Below are 25567 nucleotides of genomic sequence, written 5' to 3' on the forward strand. Positions count from 1 at the left end.
AGTTGTAACAAAGTATGTTTGATTCTCACATTGAAAAGAGCTGTGGTACTTTTTGTCTAGGTTGGAAGGTAATGCATTTGAGACAAAGCATATTCTTGTGCCTTTTTTAAAAATAAAAAGAACAATCTACTGATGAAAATGCATTAACTTGGATTTTTTTTTGGGATCTTTTGTGCTTGTGTGCTTCCGTGCAGCCATCAAAAGCTAGGAGGTTTTGAACCCAGAACCTCTTGCATGAGACTTCATCACCTGACCGCTACTCTGTATGTTCATTTGCATATTAACTTGGATTTTTGTTTTAACATCAATTGTCGCATGCTTTTCAGATTATTCATAGGGTTTTGAGAAGTTATTTGTGTGAATGTGATTGTCTGCTCTAGAGCACGAGATCAACTTGCTGTGGACAACAAACATTAAAAAGACTAAAGATTGTTGATATGGGGAATCTTTGCGCTCCATAAACCTACTATTGCATGTGAAACCATATGGGATGATATGTTCTTCAAGTTGGGCCATGTGAAAGATCCCGTAAGGAAAGGAGAATATTCGAGTATTTCTAATGACATGTATAGAAGCCGGTCCTATGTGGGATAGCATTATATAAACACGAGGCCGCTATTTTGTTTATAAAGAGAATGATGCTCCGTCTGCTCGTCAGAACAACGCCCTTCCGGACTTCATCGTCGAGGCTTCCTACGTGCCTACCGTCGGACGTCTCTCGGCTCGACGGAAGAAGAACGTCTGCACCGACCGACTCTTGCCTCTTCCACGGAGGAAGAAGTCCTACACCGACGGACGTATCCAGGCCTGCATCAGAGTGTCGCTTTGCTGCACGAAGAAGCCTGAAATCGGCGTTTCCTGTTCACGATTTTTCGAACAAAAACTTTTCCGCCGAAACATCGGAGCACAAGGCGCCGGATTTACCCGTTCCCCTACGGCCGTTCGATTCTTTCGACGGCACTGCACTAGGCGAGAATCGCTCCCTCTTGCGATTGAACGGCAGCACCGCCGGGAGCATCCATGGCTGGCTCGGTGGAGCCGGTGCCGTTGCCGTACTTCTGCTCGTCGCTACCTCAGTTCCGGCAAACGATGACGATCGTGCCATTCTGGATGCTGCCGTTCTGTCGAAGACGATTTCAGAAGTATGGAATTCGGCCATGGATTTTTGGAAAAGGGTTACAGTTATCTACGATAGCTTCTGGAACACTTTTTTGAGCTTTTTCATAAAAGCTTTTGATGCAGCTGTAGCTATGGCAGTTCTTATCCGATGTGTAAACGCTGTTCTCTTTACTAAGGGCGAAGACTATGCTAATGAACTGGCCCTCAGATGGAGATTGAGAGTTATCTCATTGCTGGCAGATTTAGCAGGTTCCAGCCATTTAAGAAGAAGAGCTTTGGCTCAAGCAGGCGATGGTTCAGTGGTGGATTGGCTACTGGAGGCTGTAGGGCACGGTGAACTTGAATATAGGTTGATTCAGGCCGAGGCTGCCCGAGCTCTCTCTTATTTTTTGTCAGATGCTGTTACATGTGAGGAGTTGCTTGGAAGATCCAATGCTTTGTCACATTTGTTGCTCTTTACAGCTTCCATCCAACCGAATACAAACACAACGGTATGAAAAAGAGCGTTTTGTCTTCTTTTACATGAGATCCATGATTTCAAAAATTTGGTAACTATATGCTTGAAAATGATATCATTTAGTACGATAAAGAAATAGCTTGTAGTGTCTAGGTAGTAGAATGCTAATTTGGTGATGCTTGTTAATGCATTTGTTCAGACTTTGAAGCACAAGAAGCTGGAACTTTTCCTAGAAAGTGATGAGAGAACAAGGGGTAGAAGTATGCTAGTTGCAGCCATGATGGACATTATAACATCAAGCTGTGAAACTGGGGATAAAATTGGAATTCGACCAAAGCTGTCGGGAAGTGCTGATACAAAAGATGTCACTGCAGCGTTGAAGGTTCTCCAAGAGGGAGGCTTGCATTTGGATGAAAGTCAAGATGTAAGTGGAGGAAATGGGGAAGACAACAGTGGGTTGCATGGAATTGGAATGACAGTTTTAGGAGGAACAAGTGTGGTTGGAGTTCCGAGTCAAAGTTCAATTTGCTCGACCAGGTGTATTTGGGCCTTCTTACCCAGTTGGGGAGGCAAGTGGTGGAGTTCTAATCAGGGCTGGCAGAATGATTCGAGGTCAAGGCCAAACTTTTTGGTCAGAGGACCTACGATTCCCGGGGAGCTAATGGAAATGAAAGGAAGCAGTAGTAGTCATGGCCTTTGGGATGATCTTCAAGGTAGGTATGTTGCGGTGCCATTGGCAGCTTGGGCAGTAGCAACATGGGCACAGGCATCAAGTGCCAATTGTGCAAAGATAGTAGAGCTTGATAAGGATGGCGATGCTATCTTGGCGGCTGTGATGGCACCGGAACGCACAGTTAAGTGGCATGGAGCCATTGCCGCACGTCTTGTCTTGGAGAATGGGTTTGATGAATCGGCAGTCACATGGAGTAGTGCATTGCTCAAAACGGCAAGGCAAGCCTCAGAGGTGGACGATACACAACTTGCTCTGGTCACTCTAGATTCTTTCTATTCTTGTGTCAGGAAGAGTGCTAAGGTGCGGGAAGTAGTGTCAGAGAATAGCCTTCCCTTGTTGAGAGAGATTGCCAAGCGGACATCCAAAAGCGTGAGCTTGCAGAAGGTGATAGCTCAAGTACTTGAAATTCTCAGTTTCAGTGGTGTGGGTTTGTCACTCGAAGAGGGGAAAAAATGGTCTAGCATTTTACTCCATTGGACATTCAATCACAATTTAGAAGACACAACTCGTTTGGCAGCATCAAGAGTTCTTTCACATGTGTTAGAAGGACTGGGCCCAGCCGGTGTGCCCCTTTCCCAAGCTTGGCTTGCCATGGTCATTCTTGGTGCAGTCAATGGTGTCAAGAACAACTTTGCAAAGGGGGATACTTCTGTTAAAGGCAGCAAATCCAAGGGTCTTGTCCAGGTATGATCAGTGGGAAATCATCTGATGCAAGATTCCATACTTTTTGTCAAGTGGCAGGTAGGAAACAGTTATGCTGAATTAATTTCATTGTTTTTGCAAATGGATTCTATGCAGAGTCGTGCGAATCAGATGGCTACACAGGCAGCAAATGAGCTTGCAAAAGTAGTTTGGCAGGCTGTTGGAGAGGTGCAAGGAGCTGTTCAGCGAAAAACGACAACTGATGTCTCCGAATCAGATTGGGGAGATCTAGCTAAGTCAGATATTTTTCATTCTGTGACAAAGGGGTCAAGGAAGGATAAGGTGAAGCTCACAGCTTCGGATGCTGCTGACACTACACTCAAGGCTATGAAAGCTCTAACAGAACTATCATCAGAGGACAAAGGTTATCAGTTGAAAATAATAGAGACAGGGGCGCTTCATCTTCTAAGAAGATTTATGCTTAACGATGATTATGAGAAACTGTCTGCATTAGAGACGGAGTTAAAGCTGGTGGTGGGGCTGGATGAAGACAAAGTTAATGTTAGCCAACAAACAGATACTGAAGCTGGATATGTCTCAAATTCCAAAGCACCTGCAGCTGTTCAACTTCGGAAACATGCTGCTCGAATGCTGTCTATTTTGTCTCTTCAACCATTGGCATCACCCTTTTTAAAAGAGGATGAAGTTTGGTGCAGGTGGCTTGAGGATTGTGCTAATAATCAAACTCCCAGCTGCAAAGACTTGAAGACTTGCAGCTATGCTCGCTCAACGCTGCTGAATCTGGAAATGCTTGATTACAGCTTTAGGCACCATCTGGTGTCTGACCTCCAAAAAGAGGGAAGTCAAAGCTTGGCGTATGATGAATGGCCATGCCCTCATTACAAGGACAAGGTGTTTTTATTCAATACAGACTCGCCTCTTTGGAAACAATCAGCCAGACAGGAAAGTTTAGTTGAAGTAGGTAGAGATACAACATGCAGAAGTACAAATGGGCAGGAAGGTCAAACCCATCCCAATGACTTTGAAATGGATGTAGTTTTTGTGCATGGATTATGTGGTGGGCCCTTCAAGACCTGGCGCATAGCAGATGATAAAGCTTCTGCAACTGGCAAAGCAGGTTTGGTGGAAAAGATTGATATTGATTCAGGGAGAGAAGGAACATGTTGGCCAAAGCAATGGCTAGCAACTGACATTCCAGCTTGCCGTCTTTTGACTGTGAAGTACAAGGTCTGCACTCTGTTTTATATTCCTCCTCAATCATGTGGGCACTGGTGTGTAATACTTTTAAGCAGCACCTCGTTTGTTTGCATAGGTCATGCTATTAGATTGCTTTGCAAAATTTGGCAGCAGCGCTTTGTGTATCTTCTACGTGTGATAACTTGTGACTGGTATCCTGCAGACAAATCTTTCTCAATGGTCGGGTGCAACGCTCCCTCTGCAGGTAAGATTTTTTAGAATCATGGCAGGTGCCCATGTGTTTTTTTGTAAAGCTGATTATGGAAACAAGAAATCTCATAAGAATACGAGACTGTTCTATTGAATATAAAACTTTGTAATTTTGAACATGTGTTTTCTGGGGATCTTATCACCAAGCATCTAAACAAGTGTCCTATCTTTTAGAAGTGTTATTGAAGTCTTCATGAAATGTGGCAAAAGGCACTCTTATTTTACGAACAGGCATTTAGCCCCTAGGCTGTATGGCTGCAGTTTATATCAAGTTTAAGTAGTGGACTATAGTCAGGCCGGGCTGATGAGGAAGTCAAACCATTAAGGATAAATTAAACAAGGTCTGCAGCATGCCATCATGTTTCCACATGAAACAAGGACCTGTTTCAACAAACATCGGGTGACCTGTTTCCCCATTAAACATGTGGTCTGGCCCAGCATGAAACCCATGTCCTATTTCCACGTGAAAACATTCTCGGCACATACTCAAATGTAGTGCCAACAAAACACACAAACAAAAGAGAGAACACTTACTGAATATGTCTGGTTGTATTTCTGCCCCACAACTATGTTACATAGGTATATAGGTATGCCCAAAATTGTAAGTCCCTCTGTTCCTTCCAAGCAGGAGGAAAGCAATCTGCTCCATGGGTATGCACCCATGAGAGCTTGTGTCACTCCCATGCCAAGAAACATAACCAGGTGACCTTGTACTTGTAGCCAATAACCCATGTACATAGTGTACTTGCAGCCAAGCAAAACAGCCCATAAACAGTCTCAGAACATCCGTGTTGCAAGGAGGACCAACACACTTGTGCACCTCTGTCCAGCAGCCACCTATGGGGGAAAGGAGCTGTACGCTACAGTCCAACTGGAGTCTCCTATGTGCTGCCAAAGGCCTGCATGGTCTTCTGCAGTGTTATCCTCCTGCGGACCAACCCTATGACCATCTCTGCAATCCTGGCCGCCTGAGAGTCCAGAGAAACCAGCCCCTTGGCCGCCTGTGTGTCCAGAGTCACCAGCCTCTGACTGCCTGTGTGTCTAGAGAAAACAACCCCCTGTGTGCGTGGTCTGTAATATAGCAGCCAACCAGCCCCCGTCTCTCCAAAAAAGCAGGCCTCTGAGTAATCCAGCACAGCCCACCAGCAGCCTTCCCAAAAAGCGAGAGAGAGAGAGAGAGCCAAGGCGCATGTGCAGTTTCCACTGTTTTTCCACCAGAAAAGGAAGGCGTGTCTCTGCTTTTTCACCAATAGAAGAGTGCCTAGCTGCAGCCCGCTAGCCCCTCTCCCCAAAAGAAGTGTAGGCCCCCAATAATAGCTTTTGGGTCACAATCCCTTAAAAAAAAAGCTGTTCTATTGTTTTTAAAGGTTTTTAAACCTTTGCCCCCTTGGGTTATGTGAAGAGACTTTAATCACTTGGCCCCAAACTGGTGCCATTCACATTGTCCACCATGTCCCTGTGCACACCTGCATTCTGTCCATAGAAAAACACAAGGTCGTGACACAAATACTCTTGCTTGCAGGGGAGCCCTTCATTGGGTATTTGGGACCCAATAAGGTGTCGTCTACTTCACTCTCTCATTCTCTTCTCTCTCTATTCTCCGAATTGCATGCTAAAGATTCTCACCACATAAAGGTATAAAGAAGGCCATGTTGTGCGTTACCACGATCAACCTCAGTGCATGTAACATAGACAATGAAATCCCGATAGAATGCTGCCTTCTAAACCTGAAACTCAAACTACTGAGCTTGCTGAGAGATATATGTACGTAGACCAAGTGTAAACCCGTCCACATCTAAATGATAGGGAACCAAGGTACAACTCATTTGGTTTGCCAATTGTTGAGAGATGGCATCCTCAGAACTGCCCATGTCGAAGAGGACAATGAATTGTTGTCCCTTTGCAGTGCCATAGGCACAGATGGGAGCCTTCTTCTTTTTCTTAGCCTTATTCTCTTGCTTATCATCAAATACCATTGGTGGCACCGAATTCAAAGCGGGCAATACTTGAATGGCATTAGAGGCTGATGATGGAGGTGTGGATGCATAGTCATAGGGGACGGAAGGGATGGACGCTTGGAACGGCGGGACGCCGAGTCGGGACGGAACAGGAACGGAGACGGCAAGGGGTGGACAAACAATCTTTGGATCGATGGCGTCTTTTTCCTCAAGTAAAGCAGCGACTCCGACCTTTCTTCTGAACTAAGGAAAGTGCCTGGTCAGAACTATTGGCTGACACCTTCAGCTTGTCCTGTGAGATGAGAACGGACGACTCCTCCAAAAGTAGGGAGCTAAGATTGTCAAAATCCAACTGAGTGGATGTGACCTGGCACCGCAAAGATCGAGAAATCACGTCATAGTCCTGAGGAAGCTTGGTGAGGATAAGAGCAGCCAGCTGAGAAGAGGACAAAGCAACACCCATAGCCAGTAAAACTGGTCATGGATAACCTTGGCCTTCATGAGAAAAGACTGCATGGAATTGTTTTCAGGAAATAACAAGCCGTAGAGCTGCCCTTGCAAGGTAACTGCCCTCATCGATGAATCTCGAGCAAAGAGATCCTCCAATTTTGATCATACCTGATGAGCACTGGTGAGAGTTTGCATTGCCAGTGAGACCTCCTCGGTGATGGTCCGCACAAGCACAGAATGCGCCTTCGAGTCTCGATTCTCCCAGTCGTTTGTTCTCCTGATCTTGAGTCCACCGCCTAGAGTTTTGAGGACGCTCGGGCTTCCTTTCAGTGCCTTGAACAATGTCCCACAAACCCTTGTGGATGAACCAAATCCGCATCTGAAGCTTCCAATGAGCATAGTTGGGTCCTTTCAACTTGTCATCCTTGTTCGTACAGGGGGGAGCCATATCCACAGTAACAAAGAACAAATCTCAGCTCTCAAACACTTCTCTCAAGTGCTTTCCAACGAAGCGAGGCACCAAGCACAATCAGCCCCCTCTCACACCTGAGAGAGAAAGAGGCTGGACAGCAGCAAAACAGTCCAAGATTCACCGGGAACCTCCTACCGGAAGGGCAAGGACTCGTGGAGGAAGAAGTCAATGTAGGGCCACTTGTCTGGCAGCACCAAGTGCAAAGAACTCACCAAAAACAGATGCCGGTGCAGAAAACACAGCCACAACTCCACCTTTTGCCTCTGTAGAAGAAAACGCGCCAAGTAAACTGGCCGGCTTTCCTCTGTAGGAGAAAACACAGCCACCAAAACTGGCCGGCAGCAAACAACAGGCTGGCTGGACCTGAAAACGCAGCACAATTGGGAGGCGCATCCACTTGTTGTCACGGATCTGCAGCCAGGAGAGAGATGGAAAAAAACGCACAGCAAAGGAGGGAAAGGTGGGCAGATTTGCAGAGTTTGGAGCAGCCTGGACCTAAGCGTATGATACCATGTAGGAGATAGCACAAGAGAGTGTGCAAATGAGATTGAGAGAGTTGGACAAGATCACCTTTTATAATAGCAGTAAAGCTGTACAATGGCAATGGCCAGCACAACTGAGTGTTGAACAATGTGCAAGGGAAGTGGATGAATTGAGTGAATGTCATGACCCTGTGAAAGTGGTACAACACAAGTGTGGGCATGGTGGTTGGTGAGCAAGATAAATATTAAATGATTCATATTTGGGGTGCCTGGACAAACGGTATGATGTGTGGACATCCCCAAGTGTGAAGGGAGACCAAGGGAATTATTATTTTTAATGTTTTAACCTTGGGTGGCCCCTAGGCATAAGTGACCCTTAGAAGTTTAATAAACTTGAGAAAGGGGCCACTAGGATATTTTTGGAGAAAGGAGCAACTCCACTTTGGGAGTTACACGCCTCTCTCATCTCTCTCTCTCTTGCTTTTGGAGCAATCGTGGAAGTTAGCTGCAGGTTTTTGGCTGTGTGACGAGCAGGCTGTACAGAACCTGGCCGTACAGACCAGGTGGTTTGCAGGCCGTACAGCGCTGGTGGAGGCTGCCCATACAGAGCTGTTGACAGCAGGTACAGTGGTACGGTTGTTGCAGGTTCAGGCGGCGCTGACAGGGACGGACAGCAGGTACAGTCCATACTGTTAGTACTGGCAGCGGCGGCTGTACGACAACAGGTACAGGCTGTGTAGTCGGCTGGTTCAGGCGGCACTGGCAACCAGAGTACAGACAGCAGGCGGCTGCAGGTTCAGGCGGTTGCTGTACGACAGCTGACACTGGTAGCAGTTGCACGTACAGAACTGTACGGACAGGTACAGCAGAGTACTACAGAACTGTACAGACTGGTACGGGTTGCTTCAGTCCTGGGGGAGAACAGTACAGACAGCCTGTTGCAAGTACAGACTGGTACAGTCAGTCCCTTTGGTGCAGAACCATGCATTGAATTGGTAAGCTCTGAACTTGTCAATCTTTCTTTCTTTCCACTGGCTTATGTCTGCTGCAGAGTTGTGTTATCTGGCCCCTTGTGAGAGAAGGGGTATGGCAGTTTGAAGGGTGGAAACAGAGATTGGACAGTGGATGTGTATTTGAACTGAGTTGAAACCATGTTCATGGAACAGCCAGATGTATGCTCAAGACTGCCCTGCTGAATTGTCTTGGTTGACTAGAGGCAAGCACAATGTGTTGCTTTTGTGGGACACAGATCTGTGTGTGAACCCTCTGTGCTAAGAGGTCTTGAGGGCTGCCAGATTGGACATGCAGGTTTACTTTCTTGGACTGGCTTTGTTGTACTCAGTTATACATTTCATTGAATTTGAATAAAGAAATACCGAAAGGGGCGCCAAGCTTTGGGGCCAACAGGTGTTGATTTCCTTTCAGTTCTGGAGCATTCTAGCTTCTGTTAAATTTGTTATTTATTTGGACTACAATTGGAAGGGTGACTGCTAGTCTACCGCACTTTGGTTTCTACCAGAGGCTGGTTTCAAGGTTCCGTTGCCGAGACCTATCATCAACTTTCTTAAGGGGGTGAGATCGTGGTTGACTTGAGGAAAGTCATTGCTGAAAAATTCAGCAACATGTCAGACACAGAAGACGAATATTTTTATAATGAAGAGGAAGAGCAAGAGACCTCTCTTGAGAGAAATGAATCTGAGGATATTCTTGCAGGAGCACAATATGAGGATGTAACACAGCCAGAATATATGCCTAGTAAAGAGGAAGATGATGCTTAGTTTAAAAATCGTTTGGCAGGTGTAATGGATGTGTTTATGTAGCTCACACAAAGTGAGAATTTTGCTGAATTTATGAGATCCCGTTCTGAGCCTGAAAAGAAGAAGAAGAAAGTGCGTTCTAAGAACCCACCTCAGGGCAACAGTGGTGCCTTCCCACAGGATCCATCTTTTGGACAGTTTCCGAACATGCAACATACTTTTGGTGCCAACTCACAGAGTTCCTTTTTCGGACAGCCATCTATTCCTTAGCAGTCTATGCATCCAGGTTATTTTGGTGGTGGCTGTGTGTTCCAATCCATGACAAGGGTATATCCTCAGGGAGGCATGGGTATTCCAGGGAATTTTGGAGCTAGTTTTCAGCCTGGTATGCAAGGGAATATGTATGGTGGAATGTAGTCCGGAATGCAAGGAAACATGTTTGGGGGCATGCAACCTAGAATGCAAGGAAATATGTATGGGGGCATGCAGCCCGGTATGCATAATGGTATGTTTGGAAACCTGGCTGGAATGTATGGCATGCCAGGAGTGGGAATTGGTAATGTTGACCCTATGATGGGCATGAATGCTGGGGGTAGCAATCTTGTGAAGCCACTTTCTTACGATAATCTAATGCCTATGGGTAAGGCGAAGGATTATAAGGAAGGGGGAGCTGCTGTGAAATTTGACACATTCAGTGGGGCCAAAGATAAGCTAAAGGCACTTACCTTTTTACAATAGTTTGATGTTGCTTTTTCTGGTGGTAATTACACGGAGTCCTCTAAGGTGAGAAAAGATGCGACTTTTCTCAAAGGCAATGCATTGCAGTGGTGGTCCACTCTGCTTTTACAGGGCATAGCACCATCTACTTGGGTACAGTTTAAACAGGTGTTCTCTTCCGTATGGCTCACATCTACTTTTGAGGTGGATGTAATGACAGCATGGCACATGTTGGATGCATCAAAGTGTGAAAATCTTGAGGATTATAATAAGAAGTTTTGGGAAGCTTTACTCCCAGTTACTTCTTATCGTGCAGTGCCTTTGTCTGAGCAGGTGGAGAAGTATTGTTGTGGGCTGCCCAAGGAAGTGCGTGACTATTGCATAAAAAGACTCGAGTAACAAATATGTCACAGATGATAGAGAATGCTATGACAGCAAATGCGTTACTCACTGGAGTCTCATCTGGATTTAAAGGCAGTAAAAGCTCAAGCAAGAAATCTAAAAAGTCAGGGCATGCTTCGCGTGATGCAAAAGGGTCTACAGAGAAGCGGTATAAGAAGTTACCAATGCCCAAGAGAACTCTTGAGGAGAGACAGGCTTTGATGGATGCTCGGAAATGTTTTTACTCTACAGAGGAGGGACATATGTCTTTTAATTGTCCCAAGGGTAAGTCCCAAAAGGACTCTGACACTAAAGGGGAGCCCAAGTCAAAGAAACCAAAACCTTCTGCTGCAGGGTTAGTTCCTGATCTTGTTGGGGAACAGCCAGGTGGTGAAGAGACTGAGTTGTGCAGGGCATGGGGCAAAGTGAGAGATCAAAATGCCTTGATTTTCTTTGACACAGGTGCTAGAGGTAACTTTATTTCACCGGATTTGGCTGGCCGATTGGGGATTCGTGCAGAAGAGATGGGACCTTTGTATGAGGCTAACATGGCTTGTCTTGGGTATGCAGAACCCGTCACTCCTATTATTGGGAAGCTCAGGCTTCATTTGTAGGGTTATGTGGACAGCGAGGAGTTTTTCATCATGCCACTTGATGGATGTGATGTTTTGTTGGGTATGCCATGGTGCCATAGAGTACATGCGGTGGTGGATACATACAATAGGAAGATTACTTTGACTCATAGAGGGAAAGAACATATTTTGGATGTAAAGCTAAAAGGAAAATCTGTTCCTATTGTATCAGCTTCGGGAATTTCATCAGTAATGAAAAAGCATCTTTCCGCGTACTTGATTTTTGTAAAGAATGCAAAAGATGATGAGTCTAAATCTAATTTGTCTACATTAGATGAGAACAGGACTGATTTCTTATGTAAGTTCCAAGATTGTTTTTTCGAGTCATTGCCAGGGAAACTTCCTCCGGAAAGGCTAGAAGATCATGCAATTGATCTAATTCCGGGTAGTACTCCACCAAATAGACCGCTGTACCGTGTTAGTGCAGTCCAACAAGAAGAAATTATGAGTCAGGTACAGGAGTTGTTGAATAAAGGGTTGATACAGTCTAGCTCATCACCCTTTTGCTCACCTGTACTCTTAGTGCAAAAGAAAGATGGTTCTTGGAGCATGTGTATTAATTACAGGGCGCTGAACAAGAATACCATCAAGAATCGATTCCCTATTCCGAGGATCGATGACATTTTGGACCGCTTACAGGGCTCCACAGTCTTTAGTCGGATAGACTTGAAAAGCAGGTATCATCAGATACGTATTAGACCTGAGGATGTGCATAAGACAGCATTTTGAACCACTTTTGACAAATGCACCTGCCACATTTAACAGAATGATGGATAGGATTTTCCGGCCTCATAGAGCGTTTGTGGGCACATTCTTTGATGATATGATTGTGCATTCACACATTTAGGAGGAGCATAGAAGGCATTTGGCCATTGTGTGAAGAACTCCGGAACCATAGGCTGGTTATTAATGGCAAGAAGAGTGAGTTCTTGCAAGAGATAACACTTCTTGGGGCATATTGTGTCTAAGCATGGAGTCTGTATGGATCCATCGAAGGTGGAAGCAATTCTTAATTGGCCAGATTTGAGGACCGTGCATGATGTACGTAGCTTTTTGGGATTGTGTTCCTATTACAGGCGGTACATACGGTATTTTGCTGAAATTGCTTCGCCCCTTCATGCCTTAACAAAGAAGGCAACTCCGTTTAGATGGGCTGATCAGGAAATTACAGCCTTTAAAAAGCTTAAAGAAAAGCTTACCCAGTATTGGTATTACCAGACCTCCGAAAGGCTTTTGTTGTCCAGTGTGATGCATGTGGAAACAGCATTGGGACAGTTCTCATGCAGGAAGGACATGTGATAGCCTATGAGAGTCGAATATTGCAGAATGCCGAGAAGCATTTACAGGTTTATGAGAAAGAGATGTTGGCTGTAATTCATGCTCTTTCTACATGGAAACACTATTTGCTTGGGGCTGATTTCACTGTGCAGACAGATCATCAGACCTTGCATTATTTCCTCACGCAAACTAAGCTTTCTGAGAAGCATATGCGATGGGCAAACTTTTTGTCTATGTTCCAGTTTCAGATTGTGCATGTGGAAGGCAAAAAAAATGTTGTGGTACATGCTTTGTCACGCAAGCCACAGGTCTCAGCAGTTTCACTTGCTTATCATCATGAGCTTGATGAAATGAAAGAGCAGTATGCCCATGATGAGGACTTTGAAAGGTTGTATGATCAGATGTTTAAGGGTCAGCGGCATGATGATTATACTCTCAGAGATGGGTTTTTGTTGATGCATGGTAGACTGTGTGTTACCAGGCAAAGTCATGTCCCACCGTATGCAGGTCATAGAGGTATTGATGCCATGGTAAAAGCAATTGAGACTTTCTTTTATTGGCCAACCTTGAGAAGAGATATTGATGCTTTTGTTAGGCAATGCATCGTATGTCAGAAGGTGAAGTTTGACCGTCAAAAGACACCAAGGTTACTTCAGCCTTTACCTATTCCAGATAGACCATGGGAGAGCATTGCCATGGATTTTATATTTGATCTTCCACAGACGCAAACGGGGAATGATGGCATTTGGACTATCATATGCAGGTTCAGTAAGCAGGCTCATTTCATTCCTGTGCGTAAGACGATCAAAGTTGATCATATGGTGAAGTTGTTCATGGCGAACATCTTCAAGTATCATGGCTTACCTTCGTTTATCATTAGTGACGGTGATCCACGGTTGTTTGACAACATGGGTACAACTCTCAAGTTTTCATCTTCATTTCATCCACAAACAGATGGTCAATCAAAAGAGGCTAATTCTACAGTATTAGATCTTCTCAATTGTTATGTGTCAGAGCACAAGCAACAATGGGAAAAGTATCTTCCTTTAGTGGAGTTTGCATATAACAACACCGTCCATACCTCGACGGGCAAGGCGCCTTTTGAGATTGTGGAAGGAGGGAAGAAGCTCCCACCCATTTTGCACACAAAGGATGAGATCTTTGAGGCTGATCAGTATGTGGAGAATATGGATGAAGCTTATCAGAGAGTTAAGTTGGCACTCCAGAAAACTCAGCAAAAGCAAAAGAAAGCAGCACGCCGTCACAAACGTGTGTTAGAGTTTGCATTGGGTGATTTGGTTCTTTTGCGATTTGAAAAAGCTAGGCTCAAGAAGATGAAGGGTAAAGAGCGCTTATTTCCGAAGTTTAGCATGCGCTATTATGGACCTTTTCAGGTATCGGAAAAGATTGGTGAGGTGGCCTATCGCTTGAAGCTACCAGATCACTGGAGGATTCACAATGCATTTCATGGGAGTCTCCTTAGACCTTTCCGTGGGGATGTGCTTGAGGATGTATCAGATGAGGCTCAGCGCCGGAAGTTGAGGAACTTGATGAGGTTCTTATTCCAAAGCAGATACTGGCACATAAGGAAAGAAAGGTACGAGGCAAAGTTTCCCATCGCTATCTTGTGAAGTTCAAGAACTATTCACCGATGGATGCAAAGTGGATGGAGGAAGGTGATTTAACAGATTCACCTCAGGTTTTGCAGCTTTATCTTGATGCCTTTGAGTTGGAGCCGACTCTTGTTACGGCTCATTCAAGTTCAGCAGAGCATGGGTTTGGAGCATTACCTGATGCTCAAGAGGGGGGTAGCACCTCCACTCCCTTGATACAGACAGGCTCAGATGACATCTAGAGGTCGCTTGGTGCAGCTTTTGTCTCACCCAAAGGTGCTGATGGTTGACAGTACATCTGTTTATGGGACTTCTATGATATATGTGTACTAGTCACATGGGATATTGTGGTTGTGTATGGTTCACAATGGTATACAACTTGAACTACTACTACACCATTGGTTTGCAGTGAATGTTGTTACATATGCATGGCTTAGAGAGATTGGGACGCTGATCTTGCCATGCTGTACATTTCACTTTGGATATTTTGCTATATCACCAGATTGCAATCGGGGACGCTTGCCATTTTTCAAGAGGGGGGTAACCCTGTGAAAGTGGAACATCACAAGTGTGGGCATGGTGGTTGGTGAGCAAGATAAATATTAAATGATTCATATTTGCGGTGCCTGAACAAATGGTATGATGTGTGGACATCCCCAAGTGTGAAGGGAGACCAAGGGAATTATTATTTTTAATTTTTTAACCTTGGGTGGCCCCTAGGCATAAGTGACCCTTAGAAGTTTAATAAACTTGAGAAAGGGGCCACTAGGATATTTTTGGAGAAAGGGGCAACTCCACTTTGGGAGTTACACGCCTCTCTCATCTCTCTCTCTCTTGCTTTTGGAGCAATCGTGGAAGTTAGCTGCAGGGAGAGTAGCTGCTGGTTTTTGGCTGTGTGAAGAGCAGGCCGTACAGAACCTGGCCGTACAGACCAGGTGGTTGCAGGCCACACAGCGCTGGTGGAGGCTGCCCGTACAGAGCTGTTGACAGCAAGTATAGTGGTACGGTTGCTGCAGGTTTAGGCAGCGCTGACAGGGACGGACAGCAGGTACAGTCCGTACTGTTGGTACTGGCGGCGGCTGCGGTACGACAGCAGGTACAGGCTGTGCATTCGGCTGGTTCAGGCGGCGCTGGCGACTAGAGTACAGACAGCAGGCGGTTGCAGGTTCAGGCGGCTGTTGTACGACAGCTGACACAGGCAGTAGTTGCACGTACAGAACTGTACGGACAGGTATAACAGAGTACTACAGAACTGTACAGACTGGTACGGGCTGCTTTAGTCCTAAACAGTTGCAGGCGACGTTTTATCAGAGTCCAGGTGGTGCATCAGTCAGGCGGCTACGAGGAGAACAGTACAGACAGCCTGTTGCAAGTACAGACTGGTACAGTCAGTCCCTTTGGTGCAGAACCACGCATTGAATTGGTAAGCTCTGAACTTGTCAATCTTTCTTTCTTTCCACTGGCTTATGTCTGCTGTAGAGTTGTGTCATCTGACCCCTTGTGAGAGGAGGGGTATGGTAGTTTGAAGGGTGGAAACAAAGATTGGACAGTGGATGTGTATTTGAACTGAGTTGAAACCATGTTCATGGAACAGCCAGATGTATGCTCAAGGCTGCCCTGCTGAATTGTCTTGGTTGACTAGAGGCAAGCACAATGTGTTGCTTTTGTGGGACACAGATCTGTGTGTGAACCCTCTGTGCTAAGAGGTCTTGAGGGCTGCCAGATTGGACATGCAGGTTTGCTTTCCTGGACTGGCTTTGTTGTACTCAGTTATACATTTCATTGAATTTGAATAAAGAAATACCGAAAGGGGCGCCAAGCTTTGGGGCCAACAAGTGTTGATTTTCTTTCAGTTCTGGAGCATTCTAGCTCCTGTTAAATTTGTTATTTATTTGGACTACAATTGGAAGGGTGACTGCTAGTCTACCGCACTTTGGTTTCTACCAGAGGCCGGTTTCAGTGAATAATGGGGAACTCCTTATATAGTGCAGTTGGGAACTGGCTGATTGGCCTTGGACAAATAAATAGGAGAAAATCCAGTAAAATACTAGATAAATGGTAAAGCCCCAAAACACAGAGATGCACAAATTCTAACACGGCTGTCCAAATATTATGCTGGCCGCCTGCTGTGGGGATTTGCTGCCGTCGGCTAGTTCCTTCTGTGGTCCATGGCTGTAAACAGCCCCCAAAAGGCTGCTGACTAAGGCTTATAGCCATGGTGTAACTCGCAGCGGCGGTGCCCGGGGGACTAGGGCCTTTGACACACTTGTTGATACCATCAATGCATATTAAAACATTTAAACATGGCCACAGCCTTAACACATATCCATCATCACTTTGCATAAAATATAAAGCTGGACAAAACATCCACAAATGCTGAAAATGGATCTTGCACATGTGGCACCACATAGAGGCCGGAATGGGCCGACCCCCCCCTTGGAGTATTTTATTACCCAAGGAGAATAATATCATGTACAAGCTTTGAGGGCCTTACTCTCCCCACGGGAGATGCCGGATTATCCAAATACAAATGCCATAACACAGCCCAACACGAGGCAACCAAGCCGGAACATAGGCTGTAGAAATGCCGAGCCAACAATATAATCCATATACCTCCGTGTGGGTACTGATTCTTCCCCAAAAACCACGGGTCTTCATGCAATAGAAAGGGTACAACAAGTACAACTCCCATTCAGCCGGTACAGCAGGTACAATGGCTGGTACAGCCGGTACAGTGGCTGGTACAGTAGGTACAGTAAGTACAAATGCTGGTACAGTAGGTACAGTGGCTGGAACAGCAAGTATAGTGGCTGGTACAGCCGGTACAGTGGCTGGTACAGCTGGTACAGCAAGTACGGTGGCTGGTACAGCCGGTACGGTGGCTGGTACAGCAGGTACAGCAAGTACAAATGCTGGTACAACACATACAATGGCTAGAAATCGGATGTCACCAGCCTGGACATTTCCCAGTCTGAAAGGGGTCTGGTGGACTCCAGGATGTTTAAATATTTGGAAAGTACAAGCTTTGGGAATGGGGGATTATCCTAGAATACAAAGGACCACACTCCTAAAATTTAGGAGAGTTGCTATTTTTGGACGAACTCCGATGGAAATTCTGTTCGCGTCATTACATCCGGAATTGAGCAGATACCAAGAGTTGGCAAAGTGCCTATGACAGAATGTCTACCAGTTGGGATATTTTTAGAGAGAAAGTTTATGGAAGAACCCATCTCTTAGATTGGGACATGTGGCAAGGAGGTAGACCAAAGTGAGACAAGTGGCCTGACACTTGTTAGAAAATGGATCAAAGTGAGACAAGTGGCCTCACACTTGTCACTTCAGCTATTGTGTGGCTCTCCACTTGTCATCGTAGCCTTCTCTTGCCATTTTAGCTCATGGGAGGCCCAAATCTATAAATTGGAGCCCTCTCTCTTCATTAATAGAGGCTCTCTTGCTGCACACTAGCCTCTACCACCGTTGAAGGCTTCCCTAATGATGGCTACTCTCTTTCTCTCTCTCTTGAAGGCTGCCCATGAAGAATACCGGCTGTTGGGGACTGTTTTGGAGGCTTCCATCGCGAAGAAATACTGAAGGCAAGGGTATTCAATCATTATATAAATGATTGAATACCCTTGCCTTCAGTATTTCTTCGCGATGGAAGCCTCCAAAACAGTCCCCAACAGCCGGTATTCTTCATGGGCAGCCTTCAAGAGAGAGAGAAAGAGAGTAGCCATCATTAGGGAAGCCTTCAACGGTGGTAGAGGCTAGTGTGCAGCAAGAGAGCCTCTATTAATGAAGAGAGAGGGCTCCAATTTATAGATTTGGGCCTCCCATGAGCTAAAATGGCAAGAGAAGGCTACGATGACAAGTGGAGAGCCACACAATAGCTGAAGTGACAAGTGTGAGGCCACTTGTCTCACTTTGATCCATTTTCTAACAAGTGTCAGGCCACTTGTCTCACTTTGGTCTACCTCCTTGCCACATGTCCCAATCTAAGAGATGGGTTCTTCCATAAACTTTCTCTCTAAAAATATCCCAACTGGTAGACATTCTGTCATAGGCACTTTGCCAACTCTTGGTATCTGCTCAATTCCGGATGTAATGACGCGAACAGAATTTCCATCGGAGTTCGTATAGCAACTCTCCTAAATTTCAGGAGTGTGGTCCTTTGTATTCTAGGATAATCCCCCATTCCCAAAGCTTGTACTTTCCAAATATTTAAACATCCTGGAGTCCACCAGACCCCTTTCAGACTGGGAAATGTCCAAGCTGGTGACACATGGGCTGGCCTTTGGCTGACCCATTGACCGAGTAATGGAGAAATGGATAATCATGATTACTAGGAATCTTTGTTAAATAGTTGTTACTAGAATACTCATTAACTAGGCTAGTTCTCGAACAAAAAGGTACCTACTTATCTTATGATGCCAAGTGAATACTTGGAATTTTTAAAAATAAAAATTTAATAATTAGAACTTATGTTCTCTTTATCCTTCAAGGTCTTCATAAATCGCTTGAGGAAATACATCGATCGAGCATGCACAACTCTGCATATTTCCACTTCATCTTACTAAGTGTACCAGAACATGTAGTTGACTAGCTTTGATGTTTGCCCATACAGGCAGCATAAACCTTCACTTTTTGCTTTCTCATATTAGTTTGAAGTGAGAAGATCTGTTTTCAGTTTACGATGACACCTTTGTCATATTTGCGAGACTCTTTGTAGATGAGTGTACATTGGACATGGAAGTCTTTCCATTTTGCCGATGAGTGTACCTTGTGATTCATAGGCAAGTCACATAAAGTCAGTCTTGGATCCTTGACCTGCTGTTGCATTCTGATCTTTTTAACCATCTTCATAAACTAGATCCATTTCCATAGCTCTGGATAAAGATCGACACTTCTCTTTGTGCACCAATGGCCGAAGTTTGTCGTTTAACCCCAAGGCAAATTTGTGAACCTTTAAGAAATTTGGTATAGCATTGGGAATTTTCATAAGCACCTCTCAATACATATCTGCATATTCCTGGACTGGAAGATTCTTCTTAGAGATTAAAAACTAGGAATCTAGGGCTGTACTCTGCTCATGTGGTAGCACAAATTTCTGAGTGAACATGCTTTTAAATTTATTACGTACGTGATGCTAACCTTGGGTTAGTGGACCTAATATTGGGGCTAGGGGGCGTATATGACAGAATTATTGTTGTTCAATTTTTTCACAAACAAGAAATTCAATGATACCATAGTTATTTACTGCGTATGTGCAAAGAGAGAAGCCTTTTCAAGGTTCTCTTAGGTAGTTCTAAATATGGGAAGCCATCGAACTGTTTTTTTGTAGGAAGTGAGTGCAATGCTTCTTGACAAACTGCTGGCAGCTGGTGTTGGAGAGCGCCCAGTAGTTTTCATCACCCACAGGTTTGAGAGGATCATAAGCCCTCGACTATGAAAGTGCTCTTTTCATTTGATCAGTCTGAAACCAAAAGGCTGTTTTTTATTATTGCAACTCATAGTTTATCCATAAATCTAATTGGCATAATGTTCGTGTATTAGCATGGGAGGCTTGGTTGTGAAACAGATGTTGATGCAAGCTGGGCAAGATAAATCACGCTCACACATTGTAAAGAACACATCTGGCATAGTACGTGGACATTTTTTCATGTCGTTTAAACTCCCCTTAGTTTTGTGCTGGTTTGAGTTAGCGAGTAATGATATTGCTATGTGTGAACCACCATTTAATATGGTGTTTACCAATACCTAGTGTTTTCTATGTAAAAAATAAGCCTCTGTCTAAACTTGACTAAATGTTTGGAAATGCTTGCTCATATCAGGCATTGTACTCTATCACTTGTTTCCTGCTCACGTGATTGCAACTCATTTTACAGGTGTTTTATAGCTGCCCTCATTTTGGTAGCAAGCTTGCAGATATGCCATGGCGTTTTGGCTTGGTTTTACGGCCTGCACCCTCAGTAAGTAGTCATCTTCAATCCTATTCTGATATAGCATTTCTTCTCTTGTTTGGATGATGTCATGAAGGGGGGAATGTATTTTCTGCTATACAGACAGTTGAACTTAGAAGCGGTTCGACACGGCTAGAGGAGCTCAACCAGTTCATTCGTACCCTTCACAAAGGTGGTCTAGAAGTTCTCAGTTTCAGTGAGGTTAGTTCAGCCCACCATCATCATTTGACTACCATTGTTTTTCTCCAGTTTTCACTTTTATGCGGTTAATCATGTTGAAAGGATGGATCTTTCATGGTAAAATCTGTTTGTACATAATGGTACGGATGATGTCAAAAGCAGTTAGTATCAAGTTTTTTTGCAGTGCTAATGCAAACTCACCCTTTGGTTTTCCAACAGACCAAAGTTACTCCTCTCGTGGAAGGCTATGGAGGATGGGCATTACGCATGGAGGTTGTACCCATTGAGTCTGCATATCCAGGGTTTGGGGAACTTGTGGTAAGCTGCTCTTCATCAAGAGTTTTTTTTTGCTCGTTAAAGTTGAGATGCTTAGGATCACTCGTTTTATGTTATGCTTACCACAAGTAATATGCATGCTGTTTAGAAGTTAAAATTGGCCACTTTCAGGTAACTAAGGATTTTGGGTGGACTTGCAGGTTCTTGATGGTACCGATCATGTGAATTCTTGCAAACCTCTTAACAGGGATGATGCTGCATACACACAAACTCTGCAGTTCTTGCTGAAGTTGTCGAGGTCTGCGAAAACTTCACACTGATACAGTGAAGTGCTCAGCATCAATTTTTTATACCCTGAGGAAGCGTAGGTGCAAGGAGAGGCACAAAACTTGGGTGTTTGTACAATGTGGGAGGGGGAGTGAGAAACTAATGTGTAACAGTATATTTCATCGAAGCAAGTCTGACTGATACCGGCATCGGCGGCATTTCCTGCGAGAGTGTGCTTCAAAGTCAGAAGCCTCTAGAGTCTTTAAGGCAGGGAGGGGTTGTGAAAAACTAATGCTTACAATAATTTTAATCAAAGTGAGTCTCGTTGATGCTGGCAGAGAATCAACTGGTAGATCAGCTTTCCTGGGCACGTGAGTATGTGCATTCAAGGGTGCTTCAAGTTTCTTTTTCAAGAAGGAATTGCTAGAGTTTTAAGCAGGGAGGGGGAGTCGAGGCCATGCCTGAAATTTGCAACCCTAACACCTTGGATCAGATGTTGATGAAAACTTTCTTTAGAAGTTGGTTTAGAGAATCCATTTTATTGATTCACATTATGACAATAAAGTTATGAGCATAACTTCTTGTGATACAATGTACAGCTTAATATTTTATGTACAAGTTTTAGTTTTTAACGCTCGACTTTCCTTCTGGTTTTTTTTGTTTTTGAGCTTATCTACATCTTAAGTTCAGGGAGAAAACCCTTTCCTACATCTTATGTATTTGATGCTCCCTTCAGGCTATAAAAACCTTGGGAGACCATTGTAATCAATGGTTGGGGTAGGCACCAAGGACTATTTGGTTTGCATCACCTGCTAAAAAACTCTTGTTCTCCACAACACTAAAGTTTCTAGATTGTGGCTTGCGAGCTTTCATGCCAAGCCTCATATAGAGCCTCCCAATCCAACTCATGTAAGGTTGTGGAGCACTCTATGACAAAAGCATTAGCATATCTCTCAAGAGATAAGTTGCTTCTACGCCCTATTCTTGCATTGTCTTGTTGTTAAATAAGTGAATTATGGAGATCCTATGGGTGAACCTTGTTACGTCTTCATTCTTTGAGTGCAAATGGTTAAGATCTTTGTTCTTGGTTGATTGAAACTCGTGATTGTGGTGATATGGTGTTCAAGTTAAGAGCGTACCTTAGCCTTGCCAAAGCATGTGTCGTTGAGCCTTGCCTTAGAGTTGCAATTGCAACTTTTGGATGTGGGTGTGCTAGCTCATTGTCTATGGCGTGTAACACCGAAATACTCGAAGGGTCCCATTTCTATCGCAAAATGCTTCTCCCTAACAAATGGTGGGGGAAGAAGAGGAAGGTAATGCAAGTAGAAAATCTACAAATAATCCTATTGACTAGTACACATCCATCAAGCATGCATGATTCAATAGAACACAAGCAAGCACGAGTAGAGGAGGCGGGGAGCTCACAAATATTCTATTGCAAGGTAATGATCGTGTATTGTTTATTGTTAAAAATGGCTTTTATATAAATAACTAGTTTTCACACAAGGCCAATCAAACTTAAAAATGGTCCATCTTTATTATGAGTCTTAAGCAAGTATATACACAAACTCCTTAGACTTTCTCTATTTGGCATTAAGCACATAGGTAAAGTTGTTTTATAGGTTTGAACGTCTTACAAAAGTCGTTCAAGTAGGTAAGATGAAAAACCACCCTAAGACAAGTTGGGCGAGAAAAACCATGTTGATTGCATCCTTGCGGCATCCAAGTTGGTGGTGAAGTTGCTACTAGGATGAAAAGGTGTGGATGATCTAGGAGATGCCATGAAGTTGGCATGCGAGGTTACATGATATAGTTCGGGATCGATCCATGATCGGATGCATGACATACTGGTGATAAGCTTTGAGTAATTGTGGTGGTAGGCAACTCGTCGATGTGGCATGAAAGGTATAGGCAATGTATAAGTTCTTCATGTGAGGCCTTCTTTTGTTATGGAAATGGAACCCTTTAAAATTAGGTAGTTGGTAGAAGTGGTTCACATCTTGTGATTGACGAAATGAGCGCCAAGAATGATTGCATTGGTAGACGATGGTCCAGATCTTCTTGGTGCAACATGATATTATACCTCGAGCTCATAGCCTAATGCTTAGAGATTGGGCTTCGTCGTGCGAATGCGTCGGCAAGGCCATGTCCACAATGGTTCCCCTATTTAGAGATGTACCTAGAGGGTTGGCATTGACGAGGTTAGTTGTGCAGGTGCATGTGTGCGCGCATACTGAGGTGCGAGATGTGAAAAAAAATGTGATGTCCGTAGTGATATATGGACGATGTGCATTGGCGATGGGTGGAAGGTGTACCCTATGGGTGTACTCATCGAAGCTCGAAGATTTCTCCAACTCATTGCTTTTCTCAACTCTCTTTATTGCTTTCTTTAACATTTACTCGACTTTCTTTAACATTTACTCAACATCCCTTTTTTTTTGTGGAGTGAAGATCGTTAGACAGTGGTAGTGGACTTTGCCCACATTTGCAATGGAGTTGGGTGGCCTCTCGGGCTCTAGGAATTTGGCATTAGTGAACACTAGGGATAGAAGCAACGAGGATCAATGGGTGGTGGGGCTGAAGAAGAGGCTATGGAAGGTTTCTATTGATTTGAGGGAAGGTCTAAGACGATGGGTCATACCATGAGCCAGGTTTATGCCTGCCATGGTCTCCCCATCTAGAAATGTACATTAGCGACTATCGGCGATGAGGTTTGATGTAGGATCTTGAAAGAACTATGCCTATGTGTCTATTAAATGTAGAGCCCATGCGAATATTGCAAGTTTCGTGCATGGGCATGGGGCGAAAGGTATAGTCGTGTAGAAGCTCCTTAAGGTGCCTATGTGTTTATATTAAATGTAGAGCCCGTGTGGATACTACATTCAAATGGTTGAATTTAGAACACAGTGTTGCATGTACATTGCTAATAAAGTGCGAGCTATGGGTGGCTTATTAGACATGACCGAATGGATCTGGGCATTGCTTTGAGCCTCTTTTTAAAAAGTTGGTGGCTACTGGATCTTTTTCTTGAAGCATGGCGATGTTGGCAGACATAAGTAAAGAATTATAGAGCTTGTGTGGCTTTAAGGTGAAAGTAAGGAGCCAGGCAATGTTAACAGTGGCATAATGGCTTTGCATTGACCTCTAGGGCATCTCTACCTCGCTTGATTTTAGCATGGTTGTAGGAATGGTTTGCGCCTTGGAGAGAGATGCGGAGTTCAGTTGAATCTTGGGCTTTTTTCGGCTTCGATTGTGCTGTCGGCTCTTCTCCTCGGAGAGGTTCTCTTGTGTCGATTCTCTTCTCAACGGAGGTTTTCATGCTCTCTCTCTCTCTCTCTCTCTCTCTCTCTCTCTCTCTCTCTCTCTCTCTCTCTCAATAAAGTAATAAAAAAAGTTTTTTAAATAATTTTTAGAGTGATGATGTGGCACCGGGTGCCATGTGGCATCGTGGGCTTGCGTTTCCATGTGGCACACGACACAACTCTATTTTTTGATGATGTGAGTGTGGACTTGCATTGCCGTGTGCCACATACAACCCTAATTTTTTTAAAATTATTTTTTTTCTAGGTTTTTTTTGGGGTAATGAAGTGGCACCTGATGCTTCCTAGCACTTTGGGCTTATGATGCCATGTGTCATGCAACTCTAATTTTAAGTATATTTTAAAGATTTTTTGATGACATGGCACCCAATGCCGCGTGGTACCATGGACTTGCGTTGTCACGTGGCACACATAACCTTAAATTTTTTGAGATTTTTTTTGGGTGATAATATGGTACATGTAACCCAAATTGTTTTCCAACAGTTTTTTAAATTCCGTAATAATGTGAAACTGTGGGCCTACATTGCCATGCGGGCACACACAACCCTTTTTTTTTCAAGATTTATGTGTGTAAATTTTCTCCAAGGGAGGGGGTGTTTTCAAGAAGAGGGGATAGAAGGGAGAGCTGTGTGTGCATGCATGTATGTGCATATAATACGATATTTAGAGAGTGCACATGCGAGAGGGTGTTTTCAAGAAGAGGGGATAGAAGGGGGAGTTGTGTATGCATGCATGTATGTGCATATAATACCATATGTAGAGAGTGCACATGTGCGAGCATGGGTATGCGTATGTGCTACATGTACGTGTTAAATATTTTATCGTTTTTAGTTTTTTTAGGGTTTCGAGTTTTTTACTCCACATGGCAAGGTACTGTCTCTTGCTACTTGGCATCCACCATGGACTTCTTCGACTTCTCTGAACTGGAAACGACTGCTCTACATTCTTGATGAAGCTTTCGGGTCGGAATTGGAGGCATGACTTTTGGTCTCCACTCCATCTTTGATCTCACGTGTGATGGCATGGTTGCATAGGCTTGTGGTGCATGTATTTTCTTGACATTAGAACCCAAATGTAGGGGTTTTCTTTGTTGAAGCCTTTGCACTTGGTTGGGGCCCAATAGAATGTCGATTTGCTGGGGGCTCAAACTGGTGTTCGAGGCCGTCGCTTGACTCTCTTTGGATTTGGAAATTGGTGTTCGAGACCATCCCTCGAGTCTCTTTAGATTTGGAGAGTTCACGAAGGTTTATGAGACCCAAATAGAAGGGTTTTTGTTGTAGACGCCTTAAGCTTCTAACATCTTAATGGAAGGATTTCCGTTGTAGAAGCCTTGAGATTTTAACATCTTGACATGGATCCAATGGGGCTGGGGGGTTGAGTAAAACTCTGTTATATGGGACTCCCACTCG

The 25567-nt window shown here is 44.3% G+C and overlaps 1 protein-coding gene across 1 annotated transcript; it reads left to right on the plus strand.

Moving 5' to 3' along the window:
* Positions 1-592: 592 nt before the first annotated feature.
* LOC147639767 (alpha/beta-Hydrolases superfamily protein) lies at positions 593-21470 on the plus strand. Its single transcript, XM_086773791.1, has 10 exons — positions 593-1610; positions 1776-2993; positions 3108-4199; positions 4372-4413; positions 19497-19573; positions 19709-19796; positions 20041-20124; positions 20218-20316; positions 20515-20613; positions 20772-21470. The coding sequence occupies exons 1-10, from the start codon at positions 636-638 to the stop codon at positions 20889-20891; spliced, it is 3894 nt and encodes a 1297-aa protein (XP_086629917.1). The 5' UTR covers positions 593-635; the 3' UTR covers positions 20892-21470.
* The last annotated feature ends 4097 nt before the right edge of the window (positions 21471-25567 follow it).

The sequence above is a fragment of the Cibotium barometz genome, chromosome 3, assembly GCF_041138505.1.
Source record: "Cibotium barometz isolate CiBa-2024 chromosome 3, ASM4113850v1, whole genome shotgun sequence".
Classification (NCBI taxonomy): Eukaryota; Viridiplantae; Streptophyta; class Polypodiopsida; order Cyatheales; family Cibotiaceae; genus Cibotium; species Cibotium barometz.

Excerpts from the sequence above, each read along its gene's own strand:
- LOC147639767 (XM_086773791.1), top strand. The coding sequence starts at position 636 with ATGATGCTCCGTCTGCTCGTCAGAACAACGCCCTTCCGGACTTCATCG. Across the intron at positions 1,611-1,775 it reads AACCGAATACAAACACAACG|ACTTTGAAGCACAAGAAGCT; the intron begins GTATGAAAAAGA and ends GCATTTGTTCAG. Across the intron at positions 19,574-19,708 it reads GTAGTTTTCATCACCCACAG|CATGGGAGGCTTGGTTGTGA; the intron begins GTTTGAGAGGAT and ends TTCGTGTATTAG.